A 10,994-nucleotide genomic window follows, 5' to 3' on the forward strand; every position below is an offset into this window, starting at 1 on the left:
TGCGACATTTCAATAAAGTCAATTCACCGTATTACAGATCCATATGACAATATCCACTTGGCATTGTACTTCAATTCAAGATCCACAATCATCAGTTTCATCTGGTCTACAATTAGGGTTTTTGACCTAATTCACCTGGACAGTTGACTTTTAATCAAGACATGGATTCACAACTCAAAACATGGCTCAAGAACTTCTATTACCTCAATATAATCCATTCATACCATTCATTTGAGGAGGAGAGCTTGATTCATCACAAAAGTCTAAGATTTCACTTCATTTGGAAAAAGTCAACTGTACAAGATCACCTTTGACTTTTAGGGTTTTAGGTCAAACCATAACTTTTAAGGATCAAAATCATCAATCTATGATTATTGAAGTCATTTGACCAAGAAAAATCAAGAAAATCAATCAAGAATCAAAAATTCAAAGATTGACTTTTCATACTTAGAAATTTTTCTAACACTATGTTTGGTTTGATAGAATTAGGGGAGAGAGAGGTTGGGAAGAGAGAGATATGAGAGAGATGGTGTATTTCTTCTGCTTGGTTATCATAGAAATAGGGAAGAGAGATTAATAAAATGTGGGTCCCACTTGATTTCTATTTCTTCTATAAACAGCGAAGAAAGAGCGAAGAAATACACAAATCAATTTCTAATTCCATCACTGCCCTTCTTTGCGCGCCAAAATTTACCGCTTTTTCCCATAGCTTATCGTTTTCATCCTTATGCCATGTTCTTCCTCCACTCTTCCTTCAACTATGTTGCTGAAACAACATATTCTTCTTAGTCGCCCTTCTCAAATCCCTAACCTACCACATCAAAACTAGATCTAAAAAGGAAAAACTCACAGGTATGACTCTGATTTTCTTCTCAAATCCCCAACCTTTCTATGTAGTTTTCTATTGTTAAATATAGATGAATCAGATTTTTATGCTTATCACTAGCTTGTTTATATTCAGTTCAGTTGTGTAACATTCTCTACAGTTTATTTGTGTTGTTGCTTTCAAAAACCCATTCAATAAACTTATTTTAGAGATTAGGTTTATAGATAAATCTGATTCTGTAGTTTTGTTGTTCTAAACTTATTTTAGAGATTAGATTTACAAATATTGAACTGTTTGTTTTTGTAAGAAATGGAAACGTTTTTAATTAATTTATTTTATCTTTGTTATTGATTTTTGAAGAACAAAATTTTCATTGTAATTTTATTTTTATTTTTTATACATGTACTATGTGTTGGAAAATCTATTCAGTTGCTTCTTAGAGCTAAATAAAGGAGCTTTTAGGAGTATCACATGCTTATGGAGGTAATGGAAAATCTAGATAGTGTTGGAGAATTAAGCATTGATGATCAATATGAAATAATAGATGAAGTTGACTTGGATGAAGATGAAATTATTGATGTTGGAATGTCTATTCAAATGAAAATTTTAAATCACTCTAAAAAAGAGATGGAAAAGAGGCAACATATTGGTTCTGTTATCATATTATGTCATGTTGTCCATGCATTTCATTTGAATCAAATTTTATCAACATGTCTGCATAGTCGAGTCACTTATTCTCCACAGAGTGAGCGTAGACGTAGTGAGTTAATGAGTTATCTAGTACATACAGAGAAGTGTCACGATATCATACGCATGGGGCCTGGAGCTTTCATGGAATTGTGTCAAAAAATAAGAGGCACTGGTATAGTAAAGGACACTATAAGGTCTACAGTGGAAGAGCGGGTAGCAAAATTCTTACATATTATAGGACATAATGTTAAAACGCGTACTGTGTCATTCTTCTTTTATCGCTCCGGAGAGACAATTTTTCGCCACTTTCACAATGTATTGCATACCATACTTGCATTAGGAGAAGAGTTTTTGATCCAACCATCAGGTACCGATGTACCACCACAAATACTTAACAATAGCAGATTCTATCCATTTTTTAAGGTAATATTATATTTTACTTTGTTTTTAAGGAATCGTTATATTCTATTTAGTCATAGTTATATAGAACCTTTGACTCCAACCCATATACAACTAACTAGGCCATATATGAATTAAGGATTGCGTTGGAGCTATAGATGGCACACATATTCGAGTGAAGGTTCCCAGGGCAGAAGCCCCTCGTTTTCGTGGAAGAAAAGACCATCCCACTCAAAATGTATTAGCTGCTTGCAATTTCGATATGAAATTCACATATGTGTTAGCTGGGTGGGAAGGAACGGAATCTGACTCTAGAATATTAAAAGATGCTTTAAGTAAACAAGACCCTTTAATAATTCCCGAAGGTTAGTTAAAATGTTATAATACTGTTATTAAAAAAAATTAGACTGATTTTGACTAAAGATTGAGTAATAATCTTTACAACTAATTTGTAGGAAAGTTCTATCTCGGGGATGCGGGATTTATGCTAAAACGGGGGTTACTAACACCATATAGAGGCGTCCGTTATCACTTGAAAGAGTATTCCACTAGAGGGCCACAAAATCCTCGAGAACTATTCAACCTTCGACATTCTTCACTTCGAAATGTTATTGAGAGAACTTTTGGTGTGTTAAAAAAGAGATTTCCAATTATTGCTAGTGGCACTGAACCCCATTATTCATTTGAAGTTATGATAGACATAGTCTTTGCTTGTTGTATACTACATAACTTTTTAATGGGTGTGGACGTTGATGAAGGTTTGATTGCTGAAGTTGACTGTGAACTGCTTCAAAATGAGATAGATAGATCTCAAACACAACAACGTGATGAGGACTACAGACTAGGTTCACTTTTAAGGGATGCTATTACAACTGAAATGTGGAACCTATATGGAGTTTAATGTAGTTATGTCATATTTATGAAACATTGTAGTTTACTGGTTAATATTATTATAGACTATAATTATATATTTGTATTGGTTTTTGTTTAGCTGTTTTGTGTGTTGTTATGTGATTTGTATTGTTGTATCTTGTTTCTATTGAAACCAAGTGCATTTATAGGTTGAAAAATGGCAAAGAATAAAGGTCAAAGTGTAGAACATAGACAAGTTAGTAAGGAAATTTTAAGGTGGACAGATGATATGGATCAAATATTGTTGAATGCTTTGATGGAAGAAGCAAATAAAGGGAATAGGCATGATGGTGCATGGACAACAGAAGCATACTCTAATGTCGTAGATGCTTTACGGTCTCTCGTTGCTCCAACCATGACAAAGCAACATATAAAAAATAGAATGAAAACTTTGAAAGATCATTTTGCTGAATCACATGATCTATTTGGTAGCCTAAGTGGATTTGCATGGAATCCAATAACAAGGAGGTTCGAGGCCGAGGATGAAGTTTGGCAAGATCTTATACGAGTGAGTATTTTTTTGTTCATTTAATAATTTATATACCTTTCATTGTATTTCCAACAAAGTATATTATATTCAGTTGCTAACACATGGTATGATTAATAATAGGAAAAACCACATGCTGCAAAGTGGAAAACCATGCAAATTAGGCAATATGATGTTTTGAAGGAGCTTTTTGGCCTCGATCGAGCAGTGGGGAAAAAATCATCTACTAATAGAATGAGACACAATCAACTGGAAAAGGAGAGGGAAAAGGAAAGAGAAAAAGAAAAGGATAATGTTGATTTGAATGACCCTGTTGATGATACTTACATGGAAGACCAGCATACTAGTATATTTGATGAAGTGCGAGAAGAACCCCCAATTGTTGACTCACATAGTCCTCTAGCATATGGGCCATCATCACATCAATCTACAGGGACATCTGGTTCTCGCGGAACGAAACGTAAGGCTCCAATGAATTATTTTATGGAAGCTCAATTGTATAGAATGACAAGTAGCATTGGACTTGTGGCTGATGCTATGAATAACGGTAATAACATTTCTGATCAATTGCATGATGTGGCTAAACAACAAATAGAAATATCTGAACGACAAGTTGCAGCTATTGAAAAGCGCAATGAAATCTTACAAAATAGCAGACCTCGAGTGTATACAGGAGCTGATGTATGGAACATGTTGTCTGAGTTGGATCTGCTTCAGCAATTTCGTTTGAAATGCTATGAAGTTCTTTGCAATGATAACAAAAAAAAGGAGCTGATTTTTGGTGTGCCCCCTGACATCCGCCTACAAGTTCTTTTTCAAATGATGGATGTTCCCTTTTATAACTGATGTTATTTGTTCTCTTTATGTGTGATATATATCTATGGTTCTGTTTTTTGTATTTAGGTAGTTGGCAGTAGATTGTATGATGATTTTGGCTTAGGCTAACTATGATTGCCACTTTAGGTAGTTGGCAGTAGATTGTATGATGATTTTGGGTTAGGCCAACTATGACATTTGATGGCAGTAGATATAAGTTTTTTGATCAACATATGCCATAAATGATATTTTGTATGTAGTTTAAATAATTTATGGAAAATTACATATATTTTGAGAATGCAGGTTTTTTATATAGTAATTGTGATATGTTTTGTTCAATGTATTTGTTTCTTTATTAAAGAGTTAGATTGTTATAGAACTTACAAGCAATCAAACAGGAACTTATTATCATATGAGGGACTGAAGTTGAAAGAACAATCTTAATAAGTTGTCATACTTGCTGGAATATTTCCCCTTAGTTTGTTATTAGCTATATTGATCACTGATGCATAATACAAGTAATTTACCAAAGCTTTGAAGTTATTGAATCTAAGGTCTAAGTAAATTAAGCTTGACATATTTAAGGCTACTAAATGGAAAAAAACTGAAAGTTAGTAGTGTTGAGATGATGAACTGTTATATCAAAATATAAATAAAGTTCTTTTACAAGTGTTCTTTAAATATTTGCATGGTTGAGATAAATTCCTACCACATGAATAATTTCACAAAAGGTTCCTTAATTCAATTTGTGGGTTTTATGCATCTTTCTAAAAACTCTTAAAACATATTTATTACAAATTTGAATGACTGCTATCAATATGGCTACATTAATTAAGTTCTATAGTTTTTTTTTTATGATACTTGGGGAAGAATGCATGAGGAAGCCTATCTCATTTTGCTTGTCAAATTGGAGAGAGTAGGATTTATCTTGTAATAGATAGTGAAAATTCTTCAAAATTATTGTAACTTATTTGAGTAAAATGTTCTATATCTAATAATTAATTCAATTGAAATGAATCAGCTTCCATCCAAATGGTTAATTGAATGATTGTTATTTGTATTATTTTGTTGCTCATATCTCATTTTTCAAAAGACTAAGCAAAATTGTCAAAACTAATTTTATATCATAATATAGATTCATTCATACAGTACATAAAGATACACATTTTGGTTCATATCTCACTTGGAAAGATTAAGCAAAATTGTCAAAAATACTTTTATATCATAACATATTTTCATACAGTACATGAAGAAATTGGAATATATAATGAAAATTGGAGTACAAGATCATGATATAATTTTATATGGTGAATCTTCATCTTCAAGAATCATTTTCTCTAACTTCCAACTTCAAACTCAATGTCTTCCACTAGTTTCCTCTAATTTCATCCATATACAATAATCTTTGTAGGAGGTATTGAGTCTTCACACTTCTATACTTCCTGCTAAACTAAATTGACATTTCTACTCTTCAATATCCTGCTAAAACAATTGATCAATATGTATAAAAACAAGGTTTTAAAAAACGATTGTTGTTGCGTAAAGGCTTCCGCGACTTTGATTGGTACAAGTATTATGACATTGATCGTGAGCCATGAGCCATGGAGACAAAGGGGTTACAAGTACAAAGTTTTTTTCTCAAAAACAGCAACTGTTAACCACCACCGTGAGCCATGGCTGATATCAAGTCCTTGACAGAAAATAATTTGGAAGCCTGATATTTATTTCTTGTTCTAAGAAGTTGGTCAAGAGTCTTGATTTATTTTATTATAAAGTAAGGGTATTTTTGTCAATAGAAAAAATATACCATTTCTCTCTTTTCACTCTCTCCTAAACCAAACAAGAGAAGAAGGGAGTTTATACTTCTTTCTTTTCTATTTCTCTTATCTTTCTCTTATACCAAACAATCCCCTAAATTTATTCTATTTCTTATCTATTTCTCTCCTTTCACTCTCTTTCTCACCTTATTCTCTCTTTTGAATTTCTTCCCTTTGCCAAACATAGTGTAAGTGTTTAAAGGTCTTTTTTTCAAAACTTTTGAAGGAAATATCTCAAAATTTCAAGTACAAACTGAAAAAAACTTCCAACATCAAAGTTGTAGATTTTGATCCAATGAACAACTTTTTCACATATGTTTTTTTGGCTAGAAATCAACCATTGAAGAGATATGGAGTTTCAAAGTGACTGCCTTCATAAAACTAGCCAAGAAACCCTAGTTTTCTTCAAACTTTAAGCCCATTTTACACATATTTCCCAAATGATTTTGAAGAAACTCTAAACTAATGAATTGAAGTACATGTTAAGGGCTTTCAAAAATATGCTCAAACTCCTCTAAATTCATTTTGAGCTAGGAGTTATGCTTGTTCAAAGTTAGGCTCATGAAGTGAAATTACAAGTCATGACCAACTTTGGTTTTGGTCATTTTTCTGCAAAGGCCTACACTAATTGGTACATTTACACTTCAAATATATCAGAAGAGATTGGATAGAATCGTTTGCATCATTTGCATCAAGATTCCAAAACATCCAAAAATTAAAGCCATGTGATTATGTAATCATTACATTTAGGAATTTATGGTAAATGATTATTCATCAAATGGAATCTTCTCCTAAGCCAATTAAAAGCCTCTACACATCAGAAATGTCTCCTAAGATCAGAAAAGATCAATGGCTAGGGAGCTTGCTCGGATTGGCCATCATTGCATTTATAAGATTCCTTGAATTTCTTCATGGCCAAGAAACCAAAGTTACTTCACTAAGCAAGCTCACTCTCTCCAATTACAATGAATTATTTGCCTATAAATAGAAGTGTCATCCTCCATATAATTCACACCAAAGAAGCTCCAATTCTTGCTTTCTCTTCCTCCCTCTCATACTTAGATTTTTCAAAGGTCCTTTGGCAAGAAGACTCGGGTTCTTCAAACCAAGGCTTTTCCTTTGAAACTAAGAATTCAAACATCTCAAGGAGGTCCATTAGAAGTGATCCAAACCCCTGGAACTCTTCTGTAAGTGCAAGAGCATCATCTTCACTTTCAATTTGGAGCAAGATCAGTTGGAGGTCTGTAGAGCAATTCAGAAGGTGTCAAAGCATTCTAAGCATTCCAACACATTCCTTGGGGAATAGTGAAGCTATTCAGATAGTCGCAGCTCATCTGTAAGTGAAGAATCATCATCAGCCATTCTCACTTGGAGCTCAAGCAAGAGGGGTTGAGCAGAGCATTTCAGAAGCTTTCAAATCAATTCAAGTGCCCAGATAGCATCAACAAGGTCCGAGAAAGCTTTTGCAATCATTCATTCATAGCCAGAAGCTCTCCACTATCACCACGTCCTTCAGTTTCAGAGGTAAGTTTTTGAACTTCATCTCTTTAATTCATGAACTTTTTGTGTTAAAACTCAATACCATTTCATTCAGCATCATCAGAGGATTAAAAACCCTTTATCATCATCCATTTATTCTTTAGTATAGTCATTTAATTTCATTTTCAAATTTTAGGGTTCTTCGCGTATTATAGAGAATTCAGTAGCTATAGTCAATTATAGTTTATGATAGTTACATATTTGAAATCGTGAGAGAATTTAGAGCAAGTTTGATGTTTACATCTTTGCAATTGGTTGAGAATTGAGAGAGTTCAAAAATTCAAAAATGAATGAGCTTGAGGTTGAAGACGAAGATGGTGATGGCGCCATTCTTTTGAATTTTAATTTTCAAGTTTAAAATATGTTTAGTTGAATCCGTTTACTAAACGAATTCATCGTTTGCCCTAGTGGCCTCATATGTGCTCTCAATACTCTCTTGCCGACAAGTTTGGGGTTCGAATCCCCCTCGCCCCAGACTTTTTGATTCTTTTATTTTTCAAAGATTTTCAACTTGTTTTGAAACATAACCAATTGGACGCATGCTATAGTCACCAACAGGCGCTTGGCCCAGTGGTGTTATTTTGAACTGGTGACTTGAAGGGCGTGGGTTCAAACCTTGGTGGAGACAAAACCATAATTTTTTATCACTTTTCCCATTCAATTTCTTCACAACTTTAACCATTTGATTCACACTTCAAATTAAATCATTTTTCATTTGATTTTTCACACACTCTTCATTAAATATATCTATTTTATGAATATCCAAAATAATCATAAAAATACATTAATCTTAATATATTTTAAAGTTTAAAATCATATGTTTTTTAAGTATGTTTATTACTTTAAAATATAATTTTCCTTTTGATTTTCAAAACCTAAATATCTTTGTAACTATTTTGTGATAAAACCCTAATCATTTAGGTCTTAATTAGGTTTAGATTTTGTCTTTACCTTAATTAAGTTGACTTTTGTCAATTTTCAAATTGTTTTCAAATCTCCGATTAAACAAATGATCTAGGTTTTCAAACAACAAAACCTTGTATCTTTCAAAATCTTTCATCAGTAAATCATAAGACCCAACACCTTTTTTTAGTTTGTTTTTCAAAACATATTTAAACAGAAAACTCCTCATCTGTTTTCAAAACATTCTTCTGGTATTTGAAGGGCATTATTCCCGGTGAAACTCTTCAGATACCTATGTGACCTAGTGTCCATCTTCACTTCTTCTTTTTTCAAAACAAAAACATTTCAAAACTGTTTTCAATAAACAATTTAACTGTTACCAATAAAAAAAACCAAGTTGATGGTAAAGCTTTGTACATACATCTTTCAAAGGTATCCTCTTCATCCAGGTTAGGCTTTATAACTTTCAATTTACAAGCTTTCATTTAACTTACTGTCAAATATAAACTGTATATATATATATTGTTTAGAACTACGTCTGAGTACAACCTTAGGACAAATAAACTATATATATATATATATATTATAGGACTATGGCCTAGGATTGAGAATGTCTTCCCGGTGAAGACTCTTTCCTAATTAGATTTCCTTAGTTTAAACCTCAAGATGAATTATTCCTGGTGAAACATCTTGAAAAAAGCCTTAGAACAAAAATAGGGCACATCCACCCAAGAGGAATTATTCCCGGTGAAACCTCTTACCCATTTGCTTAGAGCCAAAATAAGTTCAAAACCACATAGCTTTCTCTTGTGCTATAACAAGAACCCTCGATGACCCTCGATTAGCCTCCTCTTGGGCTTACAATACAAGGATCCACAGGCTTCTTAAAAGAATATTCCTAGCTTTCTCTTGAGCGTGTATACAAGGACCCATCAGGTTTCTTATAAACATAGGAACAGGTCTTTAGTCACCTTTTAGCCTACCCTGGTGAGTTTCTTCTACTCTTAAAACCAAACTTTAAACAAGCTAAGAATGTCTCAATCTCAGTATTGAGTCCACCTTTTGGAATGAGAGACATGGACAGTCTCTGTCACCTTTATTCTTAATCTCCGATAACTTTCCTCCTTAGCAGAGTCTAGGTTCCACATCTGTCTATCCTCAGTCAGAGTCTGCCTTAATCTTGGGCTTTAAACAAGAAGTCTAAAACAATAAGCATAAAATCCCCGCGGAAGGGTTAGCCTCCAAAAACACTCCTTTTAAAATCCAAAATCCCTGGAAAGGGTTAGCTTCCACGTCAATCTTCATAAATCCAAATCCCCTGGAAAGGGTTAGCCTCCAAAAACACTCCTTTTAAAAATCCAAATTCCCTGGAAAGGGTTAGCTTCCACATCAATCTTCATAAGTCAAAAAACCCCTGGAAAGGGTTAGCCTCCAAAAATTCAACTTTCAAAAGATAAACTCTCCAGCTGAGTAAACCCCTGGAAAAGGTTAGCCTCCAAAAATTCAACTTTCAAAAGATAAACTCTCTAGCTGAGTAAATCCCTGGAAAGGGTCAGCCTCAAAAATCAATCCTTCAAATCCAAATTCCCTGGAAAGGGTTAGCTTCCAAAATCATCTTTCAAACCTTCAAAACTCTCCAATAGAGTCTAGGTCAATTACTCAAACAAATTCCCCAGTAGAGTCAATCTTCAAACCTGGGTCTTTCATTCATCAATCCTTGCTTAACAAAAGCACAATCCCTAGAAGGATCAACCTTTAGTCTCTAAAACAACAGAGTAATCCTCAGTAGAGTCAAAAGTCCCCTCTGAGTCAAAAGATCTCACACTGGTAGGTCTTTTCCCCATTAAGAGTCAGCAACAACCTTGGGCTTTGTACAAGGCAGATACTCCCTTTAGAGTCAAAAACCCTCCTCATAGGTATTCCCCTATCCAAAGTCAGCCACAACCTTGGGCTTTGTACAAGGCAGATAATAGAGTCTCTCCAGTGAGTCATTCCCCATCAAGTAGCCACAACCTTGGGCTTTGTACAAGGCAGATAAACATCACTTCCTATGTCAAAAGATTCCTAACCTTCAGGATCTTTTCCCTAGAGAGTCAGCAACAACCTTGGGCTTTGTACAAGGCACAAAATAGAGTCATCCATACTCAGTTTCCTTAACAGTCAGCCACAAGCTTGGGCTTCATACAAGGCACAAAATAGAGTCTCCCTAGGTAGAGTCAGCCTCAATTCTGGGCTTTGTACAGAACACTAAATAAACCTTTCAATCATAAATATAATAAACACTCTCTAACTAGAGTCAGCCTCAATTCTGGGCTTCATACAGAACACAAATTTCCTTAAGACAAAGTCAATTCCCAGTGGAGTCAACTCCCAGAGTCAATAAAAACCTTTTAAGCCTCGAGCTTGGGCCTCATACAAGCTAGCTAAAATCAAATCTTTCATACAGTAGATAGACATAGCTTATCTCTATAGAGAGATATTTCTCCTATCTCCCCGCATTCAAACAAACAAACAGGCATTTAAATTTTAATTTTAAACATTCTCCCATTTAGGACTTTGAAAGGCGTGTTCTGGCGTACCCCCAGACCTGTACACTTTCCCTAAT

At 34.0% G+C, this 10,994-nt stretch overlaps 1 protein-coding gene across 1 annotated transcript; it reads left to right on the plus strand.

The window, feature by feature from the left end:
• The first annotated feature begins 1,312 nt into the window (after nucleotides 1-1,312).
• LOC131661892 (uncharacterized) lies at nucleotides 1,313-2,816 on the plus strand. The gene is made up of 3 exons (XM_058931549.1): nucleotides 1,313-1,939; nucleotides 2,055-2,280; nucleotides 2,371-2,816. The coding sequence occupies exons 1-3, from the start codon at nucleotides 1,313-1,315 to the stop codon at nucleotides 2,814-2,816; spliced, it is 1,299 nt and encodes a 432-aa protein (XP_058787532.1).
• Nucleotides 2,817-10,994: the final 8,178 nt, after the last annotated feature.

The sequence above is a fragment of the Vicia villosa genome, linkage group LG1 (genome assembly GCF_029867415.1).
Source record: "Vicia villosa cultivar HV-30 ecotype Madison, WI linkage group LG1, Vvil1.0, whole genome shotgun sequence".
In the NCBI taxonomy this organism is placed as follows: domain Eukaryota; kingdom Viridiplantae; phylum Streptophyta; class Magnoliopsida; order Fabales; family Fabaceae; genus Vicia; species Vicia villosa.

What these genes read in the sequence shown, in the direction of transcription:
- LOC131661892 (XM_058931549.1), top strand. Translation starts at nt 1,313, where the DNA reads ATGGAAAATCTAGATAGTGTTGGAGAATTAAGCATTGATGATCAATAT. An exon ending in GATTCTATCCATTTTTTAAG is followed by an intron (nt 1,940 to 2,054) that starts GTAATATTATAT and finishes ATATGAATTAAG; the next exon opens with GATTGCGTTGGAGCTATAGA. An exon ending in CCCTTTAATAATTCCCGAAG is followed by an intron (nt 2,281 to 2,370) that starts GTTAGTTAAAAT and finishes ACTAATTTGTAG; the next exon opens with GAAAGTTCTATCTCGGGGAT.